Raw genomic sequence first — 26,364 nt, forward strand, 5'->3', positions numbered from 1 at the left:
TGTCCTCTCGTTTCCTTACAGGATCTTGCAAATATTTAAATTTCTGTTTTAACTGACAAAATTGAACTAACATGTTTGAATCTTTCATGACTGAGCAGAGCTAAAAAAAAAAAAAAAAAATACTAACTTGAATTTGTTTTTTAAAGAGTAACAAAAAAATACCAAATATAAAATGCTACAATACAATCAGTTGCCTCGCGCCTCCCCACTGCAATACATTGCCGAGGTCTCAAAACAGTTGCACGCGCAACTGGTTTGCAACCATAGTTGTAAAACAGTCACACCGTGTGCGCTGGGCCTTAGCCTCTCTGAGTAGCATACACTGGTTGAGTTGGAACTGTGCTTGGATGCTTTAGTCTTATGCAGTAGGCATCTGAAGCATACATTATACATTGTCTGGCAACTAAACTAGAAAATAAGCATGACGATGCATTAGTTATTCCAATGAAACAATGGATAGGAAATAAAATTAAACAGGAAATACAAAATTATAAAAATATCTTTATTTTTTAAATACCTCTTTAGTTTGTCGTAGACTAAACTGATAAAAAACTAACAATCACCATTTTGGACACAGGTAACTAGTATATAAAAGTATTGCACATCGAGGGTAAAACTAGTTCTTCTAAACATATAAAAATATAATCAATGAACAATCTTTCTTGTAAAAAAATACTTTCTTGAAACTATTCTGATGTAAGAAAAAAACAGTGTCTTGTGGAATGTACCCAACAAACCAAGTTTTTGTGAGCATAGAAATATAAAAGTATAAAAAATAAAACTTAAACTTATAAAACAGCAATTATTGATCATTTATTGATCCCAAACATTTCTTAGTTTATAGATATTTATAGTAAGAAGTTTTAATATCAACTTCATTTTTTTTATTGACTTGGCAAATGCGAGTTTTTGTTAATCCAGCCCAATAAATGACTATTGACTTATTGCTTATTTCTGATAATAAGCTCAATAACAATACTCGATGTAATATCCATACTTAATTCCCAATACCATTGATATCACAGAAGAAAAGAGTATCATTATCCACATTTAAAGAAAAATATTATAAAAAAATCTCACAACCGGTAATATATATTACAAAAGTTAAAATCTCTTTAAGATCAAAATCACTTGAGGTACAATCATATTATTCATTCTGATAGCCCCTGGACTACGAATAATGACTTATATAGGCTTACCTCCGTCAGTAGTCCAAAATTGTGTCTTAATTCAACTAATGTTGATCAAAGCTGACATGTTTCGTTGCATTGCAACATCGTCGGAGCTTTACGTCAAAAACATCAAATAATTTAAACATAAAATACAACACGGGACACGGAACATTTAAACACGAAATAACACGATAGCGCTATCATGACACGGCATGATAGCGCTATCGTGTTATTTCGTGTTTAAATGTTCCGTGTCCCGTGTTGTATTTTATGTTTAAATTATTTGATGTTTTTGACGTAAAGCTCCGACGATGTTGCAATGCAACGAAACATGTCAGCTTTGATCAACATTAGTTGAATTAAGACACAATTTTGGACTACTGACGGAGGTAAGCCTATATAAGTGAGGTACAATGCATTTGTTTTTGAGTTATCTCAGTCGACACAAAAATATAACAAAAACACTTTTTTAATTTACTTGTAAGAGTGTAAAAAATGTAGTAGGTAAAAACTACCACTTTCATCACAGTAAAAGATTGCACCAGCACATTCGTTACTAAGTTCATTCACTCATAAATATAAATTTTGTGTGTAAGGTACATAAAGGACGGCCAAAATAATAGTCCAAAAGGATAGATGGTTAGAAGCAGAGTTGAGGTAGGGCAGTTCTGTACATTGAGAAGGCAAGACGGGTCTAGCCGAGCCTTCGCTGGACACTGCCTCAATACAAAGCTTCAGATCCGCCTGAAACATGTAAATGTATTGTCACAAGACAGACCAAACAAACTAGGACCATTAGAAGTCTCCAGGCCTTTTACTTACGTAAAGTAATCACGTTACGTGAGATAAAAGTGATCACTTGCAAAATATGATTATGTTCAAGGTCAGCAAATTTTCTTGATATCCAAATCAACAACATCATTTGGTGAAACAAACCTTCAACATTAGGGTGGGCTGAAAAAAAAAATTATTTTTTTTTCTTAATGCTATACCGAAAAAAACTTGTCTCTATGATGGGTTATCAAAATGCAACAAAGAAAAAAAATCTATACCTAACCTCTAGCTAGCGCATTACACTTGAAATTTCAAAATTTCACTCAAATTATAAGCTTTTGTAAATATAATTAAATCATCTAAATACCTGCATATTGGACTGCTATAGTGATATTACGTTAGAACAGAGCCTTGGAAATACAATAAGTAATTGCAGAAGTTTAATTGTATTAATCTGAGGTAGCGCAATAGTCATTACAATGACGCATTTTTGAGTCAAGTGCGGGATGACAGCTGCGAGTTCGGGCGATGACCCGGCGGCCTTGCCGGGCTCCCCCACCCATACTCTCCACACACCCACAATGCACTTCGCGGGGAGACGTTGAGACGGCCTGTCACTCGGCAGTTTACATCTGTGTACGATTTTGGACTGACGTTTGAGTTGATCTTGTAAATTATGTTTATAATTTTTTGAGTTAAGTTTATTGTGCGTGATGGCCGTTGCCAAGAAAGTGACTCGGAGTGACTTTGATTGTCCTTTGTTTGGCTGTCCAAGGGAATTGCCTGTGAGTAAGCTTCCAAATTACCAGGATGTTATTAGGAGCTGTTTCCATGAACAGTATGTACTAGCATTAGAAAGTAACAAGCCTGTTAGTTTCTCTCAGATATCAAATATTGTTGCTCCAAAAGTAAAAGCAGTCTTTGACAAAGCATCAATACCAACAGTGACGCCTTACAGAATCGTTCAGTTAATAAACTCATACCATGATAGCTACCGTAATCTAATGAAGTCCTTTAAGCGTGACAAGGAAAAAGAGAAGTACAAACAAAAAGTTGAGGAGTTCAGGCAAAAGGCTTTATCACTATTTGATGTATCTGCATGTAAATGTAAAATAACATACTCATGCAACTGCAAAAAAGTCCCTGAGATCTGTGAGTGCCCTTTGTCAATTTCATGTAAATGTGAAAAAGACAAAAAGATTCCCGTGCTTGAACTTAAGTTTATGTATTTCCAAAGATATCTTGGACAAGGAAAAATTGGAAATGTAGACAAGAAGGAGTCGAAAAAAATAATCAAAAGACTGCAACGTAAGGAAATAAAAAATCGGGTTGTGTCGTCTAACATTCCACCAGTTTCATATTCCCAGCCTACATGCTCTAAGAATGTGACGGAGTCAAACATAGATCCAGACAAAATCTTAATGGAAAAAGAAAAGTCTGATGATTCTGATGACGACTACATTCCTATTCCGAGTTCTACTAAACAGCAGTGGCAAATGCGTATACAATTAAAAAATACCGTATTGGCAAGTGACCGATTTGGGGTTTCGGACAGAGCAACAGCTGCTATTGCCTCTAGTGTACTTCATGACCTAGGTCTTGCAACTAAAGAGGACGATTCCCTCATAATAGATAAGAACAAGGTTAGAAGGGAAAAACAATCATTCAGATCGAATCTCCAAGATAGAATAAAAAATGAGCCGGACGTAATTCAAGGGCTATATTTTGATGGCCGAAAGGATAACACATTGAAGATTGACAAACTGAATCAAAAGTGTTTTAGAAGAACTGTAAAAGAGGAACACTACTCTATCATTCAGGAACCTGGCTCAATTTATGTTGGCCATGTATCACCAACTACTGGAACTTCAAAGGACATTGCCAGTGCTGTCTTGGACTATTTACATGAGCAAAATTTTTCGCTGGATGAGCTTGATGTGATTGGATGTGATGGTACTGTCACAAACACCGGCTGGAAAACTGGTGTAATTCGCAAAATCGAAGAGAAAATTAAAAGACCACTGCAGTGGGGAGTTTGCCTTTTGCACCTAAATGAATTACCATTTAGGCACTTGTTTCAAACTTTGGATGGTGAAACGACTGGTCCTACATCTTTTAGTGGTTATATTGGCTCGAAACTCAAAAATTGTGAAAAACTTCCAGTTGTGCAGTTTCAAAGCATTGATTGTGACATACCAGAAATTGATAGGAAAATCTTAAGTAAAGACCAACAGTATCTTCTGGACATAAGTTCGGCTATAAAATCAGGCACCTGCTTGGCAGACTTGGCAGTTCGTGAACCAGGTCCTATTTCTCATTCTCGATGGCTGACAACAGCAAACAGAGTACTGCGTCTCTATTTAAGTGTTGAGAATCCATCTGAAGAACACCAAACTTTGGTACAATTTATACTTAAATCATACATGCCTGTATGGTTTAAGATTAAAAAAAGTAAATACCTTACTGATGGACCAAAACATGTTTTCGATTTAATAACATCATCAAGATTCCTGCCAGAAAACTTGATTAAGGTGGTTGATCCTGTGATCGAAAGAAATGCTTTTTTCGCACATCCAGAAAACTTGCTACTGAGTATGATCGTTGATGAAAGGGCTCATATCAGAGAGTTGGGGTTTAGAAGAGTTATTAAATCAAGGGCCGTGGCTTCCAAAGAAAAGCTAGTCCGAACTTTTAAACCTCCAAAACTCAACTTCCAGGCAAAAGAATATTACGAAATTATTGATTGGACTACTACAGCTATTTATCCACCACCTCTGTTACGAAGAGTAACCGAAGAAGAAATGTGGGCCAAGATTTCAACTGCCAGTACAGCAGAAGAATGGAACTTTCATAAATTCCCGTGTCACACACAAGCAGTTGAGCGCTGTGTGAAATTGGTAACTGAAGCCTCCTCAAAAGTTGTTGGCGTCAAGAACAGAGATGGTTTCATCCAAACAACACTGCTTTCACGAGCTTCAATGCCAAGTTTTACAAGCAAACATGATTTCAAGGTTCCAAATATGTAAATAACTATTCAGTGAGAGTCAAATAGACTACAATTTTGCAGCTTGGGAATCGAAATTTGTATTTAACAATCTATTTTGTATTCATTAAATCCATTTTGATATATGTATGTAAATTGCTTATATCTTTATTTAATTTTCCAAGAGGTTTTCTTAATTTAAGTACCAACATTATAGATCTAAAAACACAATAGTAGTGGGTACAAAAAAGTTAGAGAATGTACTGCACTGCAGTTGGTTAGCATTAAAAACGTCACAAATTTACTATATTGAAGGCCTTTGCGCCACCTCAAATTTAAAAATTACAAAACTTCCTATAGTTTATTGACTATTTGTAACTCTAAAATATATTATTTTCACTATAGCAAACTAATATATAAAGGTTTAGATACTTTTAAAAAATTTTAAAAATCCTATGATTTGAGTGAAATTTTGAAATTTCAAGTGTAATGCGCTAGCTGGAGGTTAGGTATAGATTTTTTTTCTTTGTTGCATTTTGATAACCCATCATAGAGACAAGTTTTTTTCGGTATAGCATTAAGAAAAAAAAATAATTTTTTTTTTCAGCCCACCCTATTCAACATAGTTCGGTTGGTGGATAGATATAGTGTTCACCTATTAATCAAAAGATTGATAATTCGTCCAAAACTAGGCCCAGACGAACTTGATGATGGGGCTTTTGATAAATGATCCTGGTAAAAGAACCAGGTGGTCTTAGTCAGCAACAAAGCTGTCATCTCATTCATTGAACACTCATCGTTCAGTCTTCTTCGACTTAAAATATACACCTTTTGGTGTTTCAGCATTGTCAAACTCTAATCATGTTAATATTTCTAATCTCCATAAAATTTTTACTGAAACTGAGATAAATACAGGGTAGGCCTAATCAGATATTGAATGAAAGACAATAATTCTATCATTTCAGCCTCTGGATTGCTTATATAAGCAAATAAATAGTAGTCTTACCTTAGCAATCCTTATTATGGTGGTCCGATATTAATTTCAAACCCGTAGGTTCATCATCAGTCGGAAGTTTAGGTAGACCAAATGTTTGTTATAAAATCCACCGGATGGGTTTCGTAGAGATGTTGACATTTAACACGAAGACGACACACATTACAATTGACATAAATAATATTCGTAGTTTAGGGATAAAAACCATGGTTTTATAAAACAGTGGGATAACCTCACTTCAGTCAGGGAACACGCTGCCGGCAGAACTGTCAAAATATAGTCAGGATTGTGCAACCCTCACCTCAAACCTCAACCCACATTGTCATACAAAATACAGCAGAACAGCAGATTGCCTTGGATTTGGGCCAGTGGAGAAGTCTTCTTTTAAATTGATTGTATCCTTTTTGATTTTTTTATAGTTAACTAAATTGACATAGGTACTCTTAACTTAACCTGTCTTAGATAATTTTGACCAAACTGTAGACTGCAAAAGCCACATGATTAATATCTATAGTGTACCTACAAGGGGTTGGACATTAAAGTGTGCTTGAAGCTCATTTAAAGCCCAATGAATACAAATGAAGCTATTTACCTTATTCTTTGGCAACGTATATAAAACATCACTCCTAGTGTTGTAGGATGCAAGTTTTTCCCACAGTGGTGTTTCTTCTTCAGTTGTATCATTGTCTTGTTTCTGCTCTTTCACAATCAACCTGAAGTCTGCAATGTCCAGTTTTGTGTTGACAAACCAAGTGATTTTCACTCCACCGTCTCGAGTTCTGAAAGAAGCAAACAATTTTACAATGTTTCTTGTATTATTGCCTTAAGCATAATAAATAACCCATAAAAGATTATTCTAGCTTGAAATCTCACATGAATACAGCTCTTGTAAGTGGAAATGTCGGAGGATAAATTGAACGGAGAATTTTAAAATAAATTACAAAATCTTACAATGTAATAAAGAAATTAATTGTCATTAATCTATATCCATTAACCAGAATAATGGAACGTAATAATGGAACTTACCATCCAAAACTTCAAATATTATACTGTGTTTAGCATCATACCCAATTAGCGTAGATCAATAATTTAATCTAGTGAATTTTTTGTGTTTTTGACCTGATTTGCAAGGTAATCAAATAGATTTTTATTTGTGATATTCCACCTTCGGCTGGGTTTGTGTACAGTACAGGTACTTTCTCACTTTAGAACAGGATTATATTCCAGATCCCGAAACGAAATGTAAACTTTGTTTCTAATTCTAACTAATCGTGATAAATAATGACCACAATAATATCTTAAATAACTAACAGATAGTCATTTTGACTTTTAAGACCCTAAGAGAAAACACTTATGGTTCTGGAACCAATCTTAAAATAGCGACTACGGCAATAGCTCCTTTCTTTAAATGGACTCTGCTCACTCACTTTTGCAACTGCCTGAATTTGACATCAGGAGTGAGTTGTAGGTCTTCATCTTCCTCTTCTTCTTTTGAGTTGCATGGGAGAGATTCCTCTGACAGTTCGAGGAGTGTAGAGTTAGTTAGTTGCTGCTCAACAAGGTCCAGACAATGAAACTCGCTCCAGACTCCGTCAGCCTCCACAGAGTTCACGGCCCATCTTCTCACAGGTCTCAGTCTGCAGTCGCAGCTCACAGGGTTACCTTGACAGAAAAATTAAATTTTAACTTGTCCCTTGTGACCAGGGATAGGTCTCCAAATTTCAGGAATTTTTGGAGAAAAACATATTCTAACTATCCTGGCTGGCAGAGTTACGTATATACCAGATTTTCTCAAGACAAAATTCGTTCCAGCCGTCAGCGACTTTGCTTTGATCTTGATTGTTGATGATGTTACTGCGATGGCAAGAGATATAAACAATTTCGCAGGTCGCCGGGATAGTGAAAATACAGTGGTTCTACTGTAGATAGAGTGTGATAAATTAGATTAGCAATAAAAACCGGAATTTTACCCCCGTCCATTTAACTAATGTTTGGCGACTGTAGATGTGCGGCCTGAATTTTTACCCCCTGTGCAGATATAGAAATTAGTGATATTAATTAACATTCTGATTTCAGTTTTGATTGAATAGTAAACATTTTATTATTAAGTAGCCTATCTTAATTTATTTTTAACCTCAACTAAGTAAACAGTTTCGCTGTTTAGTTTTCATATTAGAGTTAGTTAATATGTATGTAAACAAACTGAGTAGCCCATTTAAGTGATAATTGGGTGAACATTTCTTAAACGGTTTACTATAACAACTGTGGAAAAACAATTTTTTTTTTGTTTCTGCTGTACAATAACACAATATGCCTTTTTGTTTCTTCATGCACAAACCATGGGTTTCCTTACAGTAGTGAACCCATCAATTGGTGTAATACTTTGTACCGGATGCCTTCAACTAGATTTTAAAACAGGTACCTTTTTTTAGTACAAACTATCAATAGCTCATGGTTTGTGTTTGTAGAAACAATAAGGCATACTTTGTTATTGTTACAATACCAAAAAGAATTGTTTTTGCACGGCTGTATAATAAATCGTCACACAAATGTTCAAAACAATTATTATTCATTATGGGCTACTCAGTTTGTTTACATACATATTAACTAAGAGTTGACCCCAGAAATCAAATTTCTAAGCTCGACTCTCAAAATTAAAATGCAAAACCAGTTTCATTAGTGGAGGCATTGACTATTGGATACTGAAGTACACATCCAATCTATATGGACCAGCTGTCGAAAATTATTTATTAAAAGAGAACTTAGTTTTGTGAGCTAGTCACAGAATGCACTAGCTTGTATAATTCTATTAGACAATAGACAATAGACAATAGACAAAATCTTTATTGAAATATTCCTAGAGAACATTCATGCGTCAGGTACATAAAATGTACAGTATGTACGTAAACTATTACAGTAATTCTTTTTTTCATGGTAGCTTATTGTTTAAGAATTCATCCTCAGAGTAGAACGGCCGGTCCATAAGCCATGTTGTCAGGTGCTTCTTGAGCAGATTGGGTTGTTCTCTCTTGAGGTGCTCTGGTAGGTTGTTAAAGTACAGAGCACCTTTGTAGGATGGTTTCTTCTCGTACAGACTCAGATGGTGTTGTGGGAGGGAAAAATTGGCGGCATGTCGTGTGTTGTGCTGGTGTATGTCTCTGTGTCTTGGCTGGGCTGTTTTAGTGGTGTGGATAATGACTTCTCTTATGTAGAGTGAAATTGATGTGAGAATTTTAAGGTTCTTGAAGGCTTCTCGGCAACTGTCTCTGTAGTTCAGGTCGGCAAGGCATCTAATTGCTCTTTTTTGCTTTAGGAGTACTCTTTCCAGGTTGCCTTTTGATGTTCCACCCCAAGTCGCAATGCCATATCTGAGGTGGGACTCGAATAGAGCAAAATATGCAACTTTGGCTACTTCTGGGCTGCAAGCTTGCTTGATCCTACGTATAACGTAGAGACTTGAACTTAGCTTTTTGCAGAGCTGGTCTATGTGGGGTTTCCATGATAGCTTGGAGTCAATTATGATGCCTAGGTATTTTGTGGTATTTTGTGTTTGTAGTCCCGGTATTGTAATGTCTGTGTTGTTGCGTTTGGTGGTGAAAGTCATTTGAACGGTTTTGCTTTCGTTTAGAACTAGGTCGTTGGAGGTACAGTATTGCTTTGTTCTCTGGAGTTGTGTGTTGGTTTTCTCTTCCAGATTTTCCATTGTTTTGTCCGCAAATGTGAGAACCGTGTCATCTGCGTACATGGTGGTGTGTCCATCTTCCCCAATCCAACTAGGTAGGTCATTCGTGAGAAGGAGGAAAAGGACTGGGCCAAGTACTGATCCTTGGGGTACTCCTCTTTGCACGTCTACAGCTTTGGATTGGGCCTTATACTTTGTGTTGTTCTTTATGTAGGCTATTTCCACAAGCTGTTTCCGGTTACTAATGTAGCTTTTAAACCATTCTGCTGCTCTTCCTCTCACGCCTAGTGTTTCCAGCTTGAGTAGAAGAAGTTCGTGGTTTAGGCAGTCGAAAGCTTTACTAAAATCTAGGAAGAGGCTTGTTGAAGTGCTGCCTTCTTCTAGTTGGTCTAGTATGTGCTCCGTCAGTTGTATTAAGGCTGTGGCTGTCGATCTGCCTTTGATGAATCCATGCTGTTGACTATTGAGAAGGTTGTGTTCTTGAAGATGGTGTAGGAGTTGGGCTAGTACTATCTTTTCGATTATTTTTGAAAATGTTGATATTAGGGAGATTGGCCTGTAGCTGTTTCTTTCTATCGTTGGTCCATTTTTGTATTTTGGGTAGACTTTAGCTATTTTTAATTTATCTGGGAATTTTCCTTGTGAGAGTGATTTATTTATGAGGTCTGTCAGGGGTATTACTATTTCATTTTTACAGTTTTTTAGAAGTTTAGCTGATACCTCATCAGTTCCGGATGAATTTTTCATCTTTAGAGATTGAATGGCCTTTTGCACTTCTTCTTGTGTGACCCGTCTGAACTGGAGTGTGTGATGTGTTGCTGGTAAGTGGTCTGTTAAGGCATTGGTTCTAGAGTTATTGTTATTTTGGAGTGTTCGGTCGGCTATTGATGAGAAAAAATCATTAAAACAGTTTGAAACTTCTATTGGGTCGTCTATTGTTTTATTGTTGACTTGAAGATGGATTTGGTTTTCAGTATTTGATCTCGCTTCTCTTTCTCGGTTTATTGTTTGCCACAGTGCTTTAGACTTGTTTTCAGCCTGGTTTATGTGAGCTGTGTTGTTTTCTTTCCGAAGCATTTTCAAATGCTGGTCGTACTCCCTTTTTTTAATAGTTGTTCTGGCTTTGTCTTCCATAAGTCTGGTTGTTTGTTCCTTTTCTAAGGCCTTTATATATTCATTTTTAAGTCTAGCCGATTCTTGATTCCAACACTGTCTCCTTTTATGTTGTTTAACTCTTGACGTTTTAAGAGGGCAGGCGTGGTTTAGTGTTGTCTGGATGATGTTGCTGAAATTGTTGTAGGCTTCATCTACGTCATGAGTTTGTATTATAGTTTCCCAGTCTTGTTCTTGTAGCTGTGTCTTAAAGTTATCTATTGTTGTTCTGTTGAAGATTCGTTTATTTTCTTTGATGTTGTTGATGATCGGTTTTCTAGTGATGATTTTTGCGATTTGTGCGGTATGGTCAGATAGTCCTGATGTTATAACTGAGGTTTCTATTTGTTGATTATCAATGTTTGAGCATATCCAGTCTATTGATGTTTCTGAGTCACTTGTAATTCGAGTGGGAGGTAGCCTCAGTCTTGAGATATTGAAGGAGGTTAGGAGTTCTTCAATTTTTTCGTTTTCATTGTCATCAACTAGGTTGTTTACATTGATGTCTCCCATTATTAATATTTGCTTATCCGTAGTGAGCACTGTTTCCAGTTGTTCAGAGAGTATATCGATGGCTTGGTCTAGGTTTGCACTTGGTGGCCTGTATACTCCGAGGACCAGCAGTGGATTCCTGTTTAGCTTCAGTTCAAAGAGCACAGTTTCGCAAATTAGTTCTGTTTCCTCGCTACTTGTGCATATGAGTGATACATGCTTTTCCCAGCCACTTCTTACATAAGCGACCACTCCTCCTTTGACATGGTCGCTTATGTAAGAAGTGGCTGGGAAAAGCATGTATCACTCATATGCACAAGAAGCGAGGAAACAGAACTAATTTATTTTCTGCCTTATTCTTTGTTGCTGACCAAGTTGACGGGTCATAACAGCTGCTATAGCTCATAATAAGTCGTTTCATCAGTTTGACTTGGTAAAAAACCGTTTATTTGACATACATTAGTAATTTAGATCAGCACAATCTGTCAGTGGCTCACATCAACTACTATGATTTTGATTAAAATTCTGGCTACAAATTTAACATGGGGATGGAATGACTAGTTGAATTAATAGTCAAAGATTTAATACTTTACTATTAAATTAAAACTGAAAGAAAAAATTAATTATTCTCACTAGTTTTTATATATAGCCAGGGGTAAAATCCGGAGCTAAAAATCCGGGGAGTACATTTTAAACTTACCTCATGAAAGGGGTTAAAGTTCGGGTATAAAATTCCGGCCAGTACACTCAAGGTTTTATAATTTGATGTGTTCTGATTAAATTCACAACCATGAAAATATACATTTAATTCCACCCTTAATTTATTGAACTGTTGTTGTGCAACCCAAAAGTTCGCAGCCTGAATTTTACCCCTGGTTTGTGACGTCAGTTTTGCTCAAGTGGTAAAATTTCACTACCCCGATTTCGCTACTACTGTGGGAAACGATAATAATGCCGTGATCACAGAATACAGTAACAATCACAGATTATAGTCATGATGATATAATTATTAACAGACGTTATATTCAATCAATATTCATTAGTTTAGCTGAATTAAAATACTTTTTCTTACTTTTTAAAGAATAATACTAACCATGTTTAAATCATTTACCTTCATAGTAGATCTGAGTGCCGTTTTTAACCATCGGCATAAGCTCATTGTAGAAGGACTCTAACTGGTTATAGCGAAGATCGAGGTGTTTCAACGTGTTGGTTTTCAGGATGGGTTTCAAAGGGAAAGTATGCAGAGAGTTGTGAGATAGAGACAGATAAGAGAGGTTTGTCGGGAGAATAAACACATTAGGAGCAATGACATCATCAATGAGATTGTGGGACAAATCCAACACTTGCAGAGATGTTAAGTTGCCAAGAACAGCTGAAACAAAGAGCAAAAATATCTAGCTCACATGCACACTAATGTCAGGAATATTCCTAGCCTAGGTCATACACTTATAAATGTGAGTGTCAGTTGTAGAACTATTGTAACAGACCTAACTATAAAATCAAAAACATCTAACATATCAATGCACTTTAGATGAAAAGAAGCAAAAATGTTTACATAACCAGGATTGTGTTGTATTGAATTTTGTATTCGGAACCTGTTCTTGCTGGCTGTATTGAGCTGGCATTATAGTTAAAACATCCAGTAATAGTGTTAACTAAAAGGGTGAATATACTACAGAACAACCCTAAATACAGGATGTTATCTAATAATGTTTATGCAAATGACACATTCATTGAAGGAAATACTTTGGAACTGAATCTGTGAATTGTCTTTGTCAGGATCTCTGATAGTAAAATATCGCAGATTCAGTATTGTTTTATCAGAATTATTTTCAACTTTTGGTAATTTTGGTGATTAATTATAAAAATTTTGATTGTCAACAAAACTGAAGGTCAAATTTCACTAAAAATCTATTATACTACTTATACTTACACTTTCTAATCTATTATACTACATATACTTACACTTTCTAATCTATTATACTACATATACTTACACTTTCTAATCTCATTCACCATGTTGTGGCTGATATTTAAATAAAACAATGTTTTGGTTCCAAATGTTAGTTCATAGGTCAACACTGGCATTTCATTGAAACTCAAATCCAAATGACGGAGGCGGTAGGGGACCCACTGACTGCTCGGGAATGACTTACGAGTCAAGAACGATATTTTGTTGTGACTAATGTTGAGCTGTAAAATAAGAGTCACATAAAAAATAGAATAAACTTATATGCTGGATAACTAAATCTATTATATTTACGCTAACATTTTTCATGTATAATTTCATTACATGTATGATTAAGAATATGGTGCTGATTACCAGCGTATTGTAATTTAAAATATCTGAGGTCTAATGGACTATGTCTGTTTGAAGTCAAATTTAAATTTAAAAATAAAACTGCTGAAGCTTTGGTTCGGTTTTGGAATCCTAGTTATTGCTATCTGTTTTGGGTTATGGAGTCCAGGTAACCCACCGAAAAATGCATTTTAACCTGGGTAAATCTAAGTTTGGTTAATAAAGACTCTACTGTATACTAAAACCGTATAGTACATCTTCTAGAATAGGTACTCACATTTTCTAGGGACAAAAGATATTCAAATATGCTATTGGTTTTGTTGTCTAATGACTCTATTTGGTTATGAGACAGATCCAACGTCCTCAATGCGACAAGATCTGGAAAATAGATAGGATTACTCACAGGGTAGAGTTAACAGTTAAAAACTTACACCAAATATCATAGAGTTATTACTCTAGAAGTTAAAATACCTTGTCGCCAACGTAATCCTTGGTAGTCTTAATGGCTACCGGTTACGACAGACTTATGGTGTCAATGTCAAGCCTTAGACGTGGTTGTCGCTCCTAGGAGGTTGTCAAAAAGTCTTTAAAACACATATACGAGACGAATACACAACGAACATGAACATAACAAACATTTTTCCTAATAAATACTCTATGGCGATACAACTTATTAGGTACAATTGCAGGTCTAGACTTACCGTCGCTGTTTCCTTTTCATCCCCTCATACCCCTCGCACTGATGTTATCAGCTCCGTTGTCTTTTGATAATTTTTCTACGAATGAGGCTGCTTCGTAAATTATGACTGACTCAAAACCACTTTTTTTGTTGAAAATGTGTCTGGGGTTTTTTTTTTCGGCCTTAAAAATCTCAAACTCTTTTTTTTCTTTTTTAATGTAAGTTGCTACCAGATCTATTAAAAAATATAAATGTTTGGTTTTCAATGCATTTCTATTTTCAAAAAATATTGAACAAGTAAGAAAAGGCCTAGTCATAACAATTGTATATTACAAGTTGTTCAAGGATTATTTAGGATTGAAAGGGTTAAAACGGATGTATAGGATCAATTATGATCATGTGTTTATACATCTAACAACTGAGGTGTATCCAAGATAAATAAGAGTAGTTTACCTCTAAACGCAGCACTTGAGATGGAGGTGATATTGTTTGAAGTAATGTTTAGCACGATGAGTTGCGTGAGTCCTTTGAAAGCATCACTATTCAACACTTCAATCTGGTTGTTTGCAAGATTTAGCACGGACACGATTGGTAACACACCAAACCCTTGCTTCTCCAGTTCAGTCACTTCATTATTCTGTAAAACATGACAAACATTATGTAGTCCTTATCAAGCTATAAAGCTTTGTTGATATGTTGTAATACCGTATTTGACTTACGGTTTGTTTATCTGCTTTTTATTTGGATACAAAACTAATTTTATGTAAAACGAGGAAAACATAGAAATGGGTCTACACTTCTCATTACTTCACCAGCAATATAAATTTATAACCTTTTCCGTCAATTCACTACCTACCTCAAATTACTATATTAGGTTAGGTTAGGACTATGCTAATGGAAAAAGTCCGTAAACATAGTCCTAACCTAATCCAAACTAACCTAACCTAATATACTAATTAGTGGTAGTGAATTAATCAAAGTGATACTGAATTAGCGAAAAAGGTCATAAATTTTATTTTTAATATTTTTCAATGTGAACCTTATTTACAAGGCTTGTAAGGTTCCATGGAAATCAATATTATGAGTTGTTTTTATTTTACTGTTTTACCGCCTTATTATGCAATTTTTACAGCAGCCATACTGATTCTTCGACTTTAACTATATTGAATAATTGAAGTTTAAGAAAATGGACAGAAAGGGGTTGGAGGTGAGAATATTTTGTAAAATAAAAAGACATCAAGATTAATTGGTGGATTTGAATTGCCAACACGTATAAATACTTTTCCAGTCTTCTATCAAAACCATAAGTCCTGATACAGTTGTTGTGCCACTTTGTTTTGACTTTGACACCTTAAATTTACCTGCAGGTGCTGTTTTCAAGCCTTAATGTTGAAGTATTACATAGGCTATCACTAGAGTGATAACTTTAGGGCTACCTAATGAAAATACAAGACTCGTATCATAATAAAAGCAACTGATACAAATCAGCATAAATACCCAACCATTTTTACTAGGTAATTTATAACAAACTTTACCTCCATGTTCAAGTGTTGCAATGATGGAAGAGCACTCAGAGCCTCTTTAGGAGGGATCGAAATACCGTTGAAACTTAAATCCAAGCTCTGAAGTGTCAACAACGGGGAAAGACTTTCGCCGACTAAGTTGTCACCGATGGAGTTGAAGCTGAGATCCAGGGACAGCAAGGAGTTCATAGAAGGCCACTTGTTGGGAGTCTCGAATGAGATGAGGTTGTGACTGACGTCTAAATGAGACAGAGACTGAGGAATCTCAAACAACTCTGACAATAGGTTACCCTTCAATGACATAGTACGAAGAGAAGGTAGTCTCGTGAACGCTTGTCTGTTCAAACGAGACATTTGGTTGTAGCTGAGGTCCATGTGGAGGAGGGTCGGTAATGTTCCGAAGGTACCGGATTTGACCTCCTCAAGAGCGTTGTGGTCCAAGAGTAACGTCCGTAGACTAAACAGCGTCTGGAACACTGCGACTGCTATGTTGGAGATCTCGTTGTGACTGAGGTCGATCGTGTGAAGCTCGTACAGTTTGGGAAACGTGTTACGTGGCACCACTGCCAACTTGTTGTGACTAACGTTCAACACTTTAATGCCTGTCATGTTTGCCAACGGAACCTGGAAAGTTTAGTAATGTGAGTGAATTATTCACCAAACGTAAAGGTTAAGATTGTGTCAACTATTCTGGAGAGTGGGAGGGATGGGGGAAAGTCTTTCCATTTCAACACTCAGAGTCACACACCACCAGACAGTTAGTAGTGGTATTAAATTAATCAAACAGCAATTAACTCTTTAAGATGACTGTAAAAATAACAACAGTGACGGTGGTGGGGAAGAGTGTTTGGGTGTGTCCACATTATGCTCGCCACTCTAACTGACACAACTTATCTTTATTTAATTTTTTAGTTGGGCTAGGCAATATGAAATAATGAGTTTATTCCTTCAAAACAAATAAATACAAAATAATACATTCACTTGGAACTACGTTGCCACATTATCCAGTAATCGTGACAAACGTAAAACAAAAAATTAAACAAAATATACTTCTTACAGGTTTATACATTTTCTTTTATTAGTACTAGATCCTTGTTGAGACTTATTTAGTTTTCAGGGGGACCATTACAAATATCCAAAGAAGAATGGCAAAGCACTTGTACATTTATCTATAAGCACTGACACTATTTGCTAATAAACTTGAGTAAGATGATGCAACATTTTAATTTAACACTATTTCAACTCCTAAAATCTTCAAGATTTATCGATGAGATTCAAACAAAAAAGTTTATTAACTTTAACTTTAGCAAAACGATTTCATATTAACAACGATCTAAAATTGTTTGTATGTGAGCTGTGGTAATATCATACTAAACATTATGGATTTGTTTTAGAACAATAAATATAAACTAAATTTTCAATTTATACCTCAACAATTGTTATTTTCAATGGATAAGAAGTATTTACACTATACTGACTACTTTAACAAAATTGTATACTTCTAAACATATTTCAAATAGAGTTCTAATTAAATTCAAACACATAAACTTAGAGGAGTATTCTGCCTAATTATTTTTAACACCATCTTAAGCAAACTTTCAGGCTTTTCAAGTTTTAACATTTTACTACCTGTTTATGTTAAAAGCAGTATTTTGATTCAACAACTCCTTTATTTTAAAGGGCATGGTGAAATTTACACATACGCTGAACATTAATCAGTAGATGAACTGATTTTACTTACTTGAGAGAGATCTGTCAGATCATTGTAGGAAAGTTGTAGTTCAGTCGCGTAGGTGATTTCATCAAATCCGTTTTTGGGAATATCTGCTATTTTGTTGTGAGACATATCCAACACGGTAATGTTTGCACAATTATCAAAAGCGTTTGATTCAATCTTGTTTATGGCATTGTGTGACAAGTTTATATGTACCAGATACAGTTCTTTGAAAGCGTGTTTCTGGATGTTCGTTACAAGATTTGAGGAAACATCGATCACCTGAAAAAGATAAAAGTATTTTAGATACAATTATCAACTACTGAAAAAAATTTACTCACATAGGCTAATTTCTATCCTCTTTTATAAACTCAAACTCTTTATTTGCCATAAAAAACATTACAAATTTGAGCATAGCTCACGTAACAGATGGCATGTCAATTATAACTAGAGTGTAAATTAATTATTACAATTAATTACAATTACAATTATTACAATTAATTATTAAAAAATCAAATATAATGGATAAGATATAGTCTAACAAAATGAGAATATATACAGTACAACACCCCTTAAAAAAAATCGTCCACTTTATAAGGACATGTTGCAGCTAGATGAGTTTCCAGTTTTTTTCTTTTTTTATCTCTGGTGGAAGGTGATTAAACAGTTTAATATGGACCCTTTTCCAAAAGAGACAATCTATGTTTAGGGTACCGCAGAGTGTCTGTGTTTCTTGTACCCTGAGTCCCCAGACTGTTATTTGAAAAATATTGTTGATGTTTTTTAAAGAATTTCAGAACTTCAAAAATATAAAGAGCTAGTACAGTTAATAGTTTAGAATTTTTGAAATATTGTTTACATGATTTTCTAAATTTTAGTTTAAACATTGCTCGAATGGCCTCTTTTTGTAACTTGAATATCTTGTCAAGTACTGATGTCCCACCCCAAAGGATGATGCTGTACCTAACAATTGATAAAAAATAACCATGATAAACCTGAAGACATGTCTTTATATCTGAGATGTTTATTATCTCCAAAGCTATCCAAGTATTTTTATTTCCTCATTTAATACTTAATAATTGGAATATGTTTCAAATTTCTGTGATGGTGGTGAAGAATTAAATGAAAACATAACAAGCAATACACTTAAAAAAATGTATGACAGTATTTATTTAATAATTTACTGATTTACTTTAAACTTAGGCCTAGCCAAATTTTAGCCTAAATAATTTTTTTAATGGAAAAGTTGCATTCAAAATATGTATTGAAAGTACAGTAGAACCTCGATAGTTTGACACTTGTGGACTTAAGGGATGTCGAACTATCGAAATGTCAAACTATAGGGAGTAAATGGAGTTTAATACACGAGAAAGTAAAAAAGGCTTATATAGAAACCCAAATTTATTAAATACTAAAAAGCTTAACAATTAATATCACTGTTCATTAGTTAAGTCTCAAGTCAATATTAAATGACAAATGATGTTTAAGTTAGCTTACATCACAATAGTAACCTAACCATTAAATATCAATTGACAAAATAGCTCAGCCCATGTCGAACTACAAGGAGTGTCGAACTATCGAAGGTTTACTGTACAAAATTATTTGATTCGGAAAAATGGATGATTTTGGGTGCGATTGAATTCAGAAGCAGGAATCAAGGTTTAACGTATGTGATACAATATTAATTAAATTACTAACACATAAAAAGTTTTTCATACTTGTAGTAATATAATGAAAGAGGACTATTGATTGATTTACCATCACATATTAGTCAGATAGTTCTATGCTGTGTTTGCTTAGTTCAATAGAGCACACACATTAGAGGGGTTTCACCCTGCCAAAGGTGTTATAGATCCTAAACAATGTTGTTTCCAAAAATTAGCCTTATAGTTATAATATCACCTCACCATACAATCTGCACAATATATACTTTGCCATAATCCCTTCTGCAACTTTAGTCTTGTACATTGTATGTATCTCAAACATTACTTCATTGTAGTATACGTCACAAGATAAGTTTAAAATTAATACCCTGGAAGAACCTAAGATATATAGAGCCGTTATTAAATCAGACAAGGACAATGTTTTAAATGACTAACTTTATTTTAGTTGAAACAGCATCTACAACACCGCAATAGAAATACTGGAGAGGGGAGGGGAGGACAGATACAATGGAACCGGCGAGTGATAAGGAAATGTGTGTGATATCTGACCAGCTGTGTATCATACAGTCTAGACTCAACTCCCGCATTAATAACACCAGTCCGCTCGTCGTGTTAACGATTTAATTTTATCGGCCGTATGTGTGTGCGTGCTATGTGTTTGTCTATGTGTATATGTCAAAAACTTTTAATCCTAACGACCTTCATGTGAAGTAAGCATCCTTGTACTCACCTGATGAAGATCTCTTAGCAGATTGAAACTAGTTGTGAACACAAAAATGGGATTGCCTGAATCAGCTATTTAAACCATTATTACCAGTTACTAATTATCAGGTCAAACATTACACTAAACCTTACAAATCTAAGATACATACACTACAGCACTTGCCTCAACGTATTGTAGCTTATTGAACATTTGAAAATCAATCTTTTTTATACGATTCCGTGCAAGGTCGATAGTTCCAATTCTACCAAGGCTGTCGAATGTTCCTCGACCAACGTCAGTAATGTTGTTGTCGCTCAGGTAGAGCCGACGAATCAGACGCATACCACGGAATGAGTTAGAGTCCAACTTGCGCAGTTTGTTGTGACTGAGGTTCAGGGAGCGAAGCACAGCGTTTCGAGCAAACGCTCCCCTAGGAAAAAGTCTCTTTTAAAATCGTAATTTAATTTGTACTTATAAAATTACATTATTTTTCTCTTTTCAACAAATTTAAATACACCATCAATTTTTAAGAAAGTAAAAGTGTTTTATGTCAGTGATGTAAAATACCCAGGTATAAATATAATTATAAGTCCGGGTAAATATCTATTTTTCATAAGTAGGTACCCGAATATTTATCATTATTCAGCTATTTGTTCAAACAAAGTTAAATTTAGTATTTTTCCTTTATAACAGGCAACTAACAACTAGGCAATTAAGAAATATTTTCTGAATTAGGCACATTAGGTGTTGTCAAGATTATTTTTTAGACTTTTTTTGCCAACTTCATAACACAATAACAATGCATGTAAATTCACTTTCTACAAAAATGTAACACATGCGAATAAGTAGGCATGAATAAAAGGATTCAGTATTTTGTATTTAGGACATACATTGTACGTAGGCCTACTCTTTTGTAAACATTTAAGTTTTTTAAGCTATACAAATTTTATAGTTATTAAATTAAGTTTTTTAAGCTATACAAATTTTATAGTTATTAAATTAAACATAATGTTTTACAATTGGTCCTCCAGAAAATCTTTAAAAACAGTCAGTTAGGTATGAAAATCATAAATACTCGGTTTAGATCCATAATTAACTAGATGTGTGGGTATTTATAGCGAGTTTGAGTTTTTATTTTTAATTCACTATACAGTATAGGCCATCATGACATGACAAATCCATTGAACCATACAAAACACTTCATTTTCCATCCCAGTTTGAAGAATTTGACTTATATTAGATAAACTTGATGTTGTAGCCTGTAGTTCTTAAGTAAGTAAGATGTTGTGTTAATGCATAGGGTAACACAAACAAGTTACTTACTCAAGAAGTACAGGCTATAACAAAAAAGGTAATCTGATATACGAAACACTGCTATTAGTTTTTGTTTTTATAAATATCCACACTTTTGGATATTCACCTAGGCCGGGGGCAAACAACCATTAATTAACAACCTACCCAATGGCTATTTATCCGGCCCACATCACTATTTGCACATAATGTAAAGTTTAAAAGAAAAGTAAACGCAGACTTTATTTTTAATCACAAAATGAAACATAGATCTTCTAGTAGGTACTTGTTTGGCAGTGGGCCTAAAGATATATTTAATGTATTCTGTTGTTTTACCTGGTCACCTCAGGCAAGGCGTTGTGTGACAAGTTACACCAACCCATCTTGATGAGGTCAGACATGTGCGTTCCATCCACTTTTGTAAGATTGTTATACGACAAGTCTAAAAATTCGGTGTCCCGAAGCCCCTTGAACTGCCCCTTTTTCAACGTTGAGATTGAATTGTTATGGAGGTCTAGACGCTTCAGTTTCTGACAACTGGTAAGAGTTTCTGCCGGAAACTCCTCCAAAGGTCCATTGACAATCGTTAGACGCTGCAACTGACTTGGCACACTAGTTGAGCTGAAGGAATCTTTCTCTAACTTTTTCATTTTATGGCCATCTATGTTGAGTGCAGTAAGATTTCCTAAATTCTGCAAAAAAATTAGAATATTCAAGTGATTCTAAACAAATGTCTCAATAAAACTTGAACTAAATAAGTTCTAATGCAAGAAATTTATATTTATCTATTTACAATCATCACATTTCTTGAGTGGTGATTCGTCATAAATTATTTATAATACTACAATTAATAATCCACACAATCTAAAAAAATCTAGTAGGCTAATCTATAAAAACTTATAGGAGAAGTAATACCTTTTAAATTCACACATGTTCCAAGTGTGTTTCTAATGAGTAAAATAAATGCCCTCTTCAAAAGAATTTTCAGAGATAATTTGAATTTAGAGGAGCCAATGTTCTTAACACCCTAACAGCGTGTGGGCCACTGGCTTCCCATCGCGGTCCTGCGGAACATGCAAATGGGTTTCTCAACCAACTTGCCTAACAACAAGAGCTAAGTATGAGCTCAGGTTCATTTTGAGGAGGGTGATATTTTGTACGCCTGGAGAAAAATTCTTCTCAGTTTGCGGTGCGCAATCCATTGTAAGCTAGTGGGATTTGTTGTCTGTCAGCCAAACCATTATTTTTATGTGTGTGTTACTGTGTAGGGAACAAAGTGTGTGTTTTTCTTGTACTATAGTAGTTAATTTAATTAATTTTGGCATATAATAGTTAAATATGGTACATTTCAGAGAGATTTGATTTAGTGATCAGTGTGTGTGTTTATGAACTTCAACAGTGTTCGTGGAACCCTGGCATCCCTCGGAAACACCCTCGGTGCTTATGGGTCATAAGCACCGACCCATAATCATGGTCGGCATCCCATGATTAGATGACGTCACTTCCTCCTAAGTTTATATTTATATACATTTTTTTTTTACTGAATAAGTGTTCTGTATTGATATTCAATATAAATTTCATAACAAAACATTTCATGTCTGCCCAAAAGATTTGTAAATTTTATTAGCAGTCAATGATATTAAGTTAGGCTATAGCTTGTTATTTGTTATAAATCTTTTTCCCCTTATAGTGTAGAGATAAACGAAAGATTTTAAATCTATGTTGAACCGGTTTTATGAAGTGTTTGAATCTTGTATTATACTCAGTACAGTACCAGTGATCTTTATTCTATTTGTAGACCTATGTGAAAGACAATGTATGTAAAAAACGTTTTAACCTATTTTACTTAAAGTAATACTGTATTAAGCTCTTAACTTAATATTACTTAAGTTAGTAGTATTTAATAGTACTTAAGATGAAGAAGACTTGGTTTTCATAAGCGTAGTTGACTCATTTGGGACACACGAACTTGTGTAGTTTTAGGAATCTGGGTTTAATTGCCAAGTTGTAAATGAGCCTAAAGATAGTGTTGATATATTTACCTTAAAGGCTTGTTTTGGGAAGTCTTCTAGAGCGGAGTTGACGATGTGGAGCTCTTGCAACGTTCGGTTCACTCCAAGGAATGAGAAAGGTTCGATTGTTCTGATTGGTGTGTCTGAGATCTTCAGTATTCGGACCTTCAACGGATACAGCAGATCCCCGTAGAGATGGGCTGAAGTCAAATTAGAAATTTTACAATGTAGTAACTCCAACATTATAGGTTTTGTAACAGCTGTTTGTTGGATGTAGAGTAATTGTGAATTTCCATTGTGGGAATGTTATAAGGGTTGGCTCTGAGTGTAGCATTTGGGGGGGTAAAGAATACATTATTTTCAAGAAAAGAAAAGCAAGAGAATGCCATTTATCATGTTTCTCTTACTACAAGACCACGGACTTTAATAAAGTTTTTGGCCTTGAAACATTGTTAAACATGAAATCAAAATAATCCTAGCTTATTCATTTAAGATTATATTGATTTTAAAACCTTATAATTTTTAGAAAATATCAGTAGGCCTAAATGAATCTTTGCTTTTCTTATATTTTCTTACCTTGCTAAAACATAGGTCTACTTTAAATCATGCTAACAGCACAAATTCAATTGGTTCCAAATCACTAGATTTGGCCATTAAAATGTTGTCAGTTATCAATTGAGAAAATGTTTAATGGAGTTTTTAAAAACATGGTTTAAAAGTTGCCTATACTAAATATCCAAATATTTAATAAAATCTTCATCCACAATACTAACCAAAGTTACTAGATGTTATGGTTAACTCTTCTATCGGCACATTTAAACTTCCAAGGTTGGCTAGGCCGATGGAGAGTGATGCGAGGTTAGTCTTTGTGCAGACGACGTACAAACCAGCGTCTGAGCCAGCGACACATGAGCACGGGTAGAGGAACTGTGGTTGTTGCGGACACGGATATCGAGGTCCTGGCGGAATGTAGCCTGCCAGCGACAATGAGAACAACGTCACCAGCACAGGCCTAGAAAAGGTATCATTCTGCATTACTGGCTTAGAATTAAAGTAATGAAAAATATATAGTATTATTTATGATGTTATTGATTGGGGCAGAGTTCACTCTCAAACCTATCAACTACAACTTAAAACAGAGGCTTCTTGGGTTGCTATTCCAGTTTATTGGAAAAAGTTACAGTAGCCTATTAACAATTACTTAGCCTATCTAACAACTTTTTCTCCCTGCTGAGTTAACAATAACTAAATTTTACCTTAGGCAAACACGGTATGTGTTGCTTCTACTTAAACATCTTTTAAAAATCAAGTGATTAACTGTTAAATATAACGATTGGGTTGAGATGCAAGTCTATTGCACAACTAGGTAGCCTGCAACTGTGCTGTACCATCGAGAGAATGATACAGTGAGCCATAGGCGACAAATAAGCTGTTAGCTCCTGATTTCATAATGCAAGATTATAACCTAACGTTATCAAATTTTGACTTTGCAAGAACGAATTGAATTGCAAGAACGCATATGTGCTCGCTGGCCCATATGAATGAAACATTTAGTACTATTGCAGTAGCGAACGGTTGAAGGCTTAACACTACAAGTGTTTAACCTACAAGTAATCTGCTTTCTCCAAACTTCTAGGTCTATATCTAGCATTGGCTTTAAGATGCAAAAAGGCTTCTTTCCAGTAATCAACCAATCCAAGGACTCACAAACTGTGAGGCTGTTTGCATTTAGACTGTTTAACCTACAAGTAATCTGCTTTCTCCAAACTTCTAGGGCTATATCTAGCATTGGCTTTAAGATGCAAAAGGGCTTCTTTCTAGTTATCATCCAATCCAAGGACTCACAACTGTGAGGCTGTTTGCATTTAGCCTACCTTTTTATGACATAATTAGTATGAAGTACATGTGAGAGGCTCATTTATATTAGACCTTAAGAGATTACCTATAGTTAAAATTTTCACAGGATAGGCCTAATGTAAGCCTAGCCATATAGGCCTACGCTTGTTTCTTTGTTAGCCTATCCAAACTTTGAAAATATAATTGTGACCACTAGTCATAACAGTTTTAATATAAAACACTACAGTAAACTATCTACTATCGGTAAATTTATACCTTGAAAAGAGAATGTGATTTGATAAGGAGGACCAATAGTCCAATACTGTACCAAGGACCTTCAACTAATAGATATAAAATAAAAGATTATTTAAAAGATGACAATATACTTATATAAACTATTGATTTGAGTCAGGTACCAAAGATATTATTGTCAATCTAATTAACTTACCAAATAAACACATTCATCATTCTCTAACGTTAAAGTCACTCAGTTTAGAAAAGGAAAAGCCCATTATTCTGTTTTATTTCCTACCTACGAGTCTTAACCTCAAAAACTACTGAGAGAAATTTCGAAATGGCAGCTGCAGACAACCAAACATACATATGGTATTGGCTTTACCTTTTTTTGCCTTAGTTCATATATCTAAGGACATGTCAGTGGAAAAGTTATATATTATAGTAATAGTATGCCTATAACAAATTAAGTACATTATCCCCCAATTTTCATTCACTAAACGCACCATTAAAAACCATGTTAAATACAACATATTAACTATTTATCTAAGTACTGTAGCTCTTATTCGTGTGTTGAAGTATTTGCACACATTTAATATTTTCTAATTTTACCATAGGCATAGGTTTAACATGTAATAGTTCGTGCATATTAGTAGTGCCATTGAGTATAAACCTAACCTTGAGCACAGAAAACGTACTACTATAGTAGTACGTTTTCTGTGCCTTGAGTTAGGTTTATACTCAATGGTAGTGCTGACTATGTATATTATTTTATTTATAGTTTCGTTACCTTTTAGTTTAATAAAATAGCAGTGATTATTGTTGCCAAACCTCTACCTGCAAATTGTATTCCTACTTACTCAAATGTAAAATGACACATTGCCGTAAATAAATAAATACCCTCGCCACACAGCAAACCTGCAGACTAAGCGAATTTCCATTTGCCTGTTTTGATTTTCATAAATGTATTTAAACATTAGGTTTAACGAGTACCTATAGGTTCGCTGCTACAGGGAGGGTAAAGTGCGATTTTAGTAAAACATAAAATAGCTTAATAGCTAAGTATAAAATATTAAAATTTTCCAGGTTTGCTCAATCTATCCATAAACATGCAAACTACAATAATTTACTTATTCCCAATAAGAATAAAGTGGGAAT

The 26,364-nt window shown here is 34.8% G+C and overlaps 1 protein-coding gene across 1 annotated transcript; it reads right to left on the reverse strand.

The window, feature by feature from the left end:
* Nucleotides 1–1,432: 1,432 nt before the first annotated feature.
* LOC128998246 (chaoptin-like) lies at nt 1,433–25,516 on the reverse strand. The gene is made up of 14 exons (XM_054424297.1): nt 25,421–25,516; nt 23,910–24,148; nt 23,167–23,336; nt 21,461–21,816; nt 20,018–20,264; nt 17,495–17,749; nt 15,766–16,377; nt 14,684–14,867; nt 13,829–13,929; nt 13,250–13,445; nt 12,361–12,624; nt 7,351–7,585; nt 6,516–6,702; nt 1,433–1,916 (listed from the first exon to the last, which is right to left on the reverse strand). The coding sequence occupies exons 1-14, from the start codon at nt 25,438–25,440 to the stop codon at nt 1,743–1,745; spliced, it is 3,240 nt and encodes a 1,079-aa protein (XP_054280272.1). The 5' UTR covers nt 25,441–25,516; the 3' UTR covers nt 1,433–1,742.
* Nucleotides 25,517–26,364: the final 848 nt, after the last annotated feature.

This window comes from Macrosteles quadrilineatus, unplaced genomic scaffold, assembly GCF_028750875.1.
Source record: "Macrosteles quadrilineatus isolate MER2022 unplaced genomic scaffold, UCM_ALF_1.0 Scaffold_7__1_contigs__length_78375512, whole genome shotgun sequence".
Classification (NCBI taxonomy): Eukaryota; Metazoa; Arthropoda; class Insecta; order Hemiptera; family Cicadellidae; genus Macrosteles; species Macrosteles quadrilineatus.

Coding starts and splice junctions, on each gene's coding strand:
- LOC128998246 (XM_054424297.1), bottom strand. CDS start 25,440: ATGATGAATGTGTTTATTTG. Junction 21,817..23,166: donor TCCCAAAACAAGCCTTTAAG/GTAAATATATCA, acceptor ATTTTTTTGCAG/AATTTAGGAAATCTTACTGC. Junction 16,378..17,494: donor ATCTGACAGATCTCTCTCAA/GTAAGTAAAATC, acceptor TAAACTTTCCAG/GTTCCGTTGGCAAACATGAC.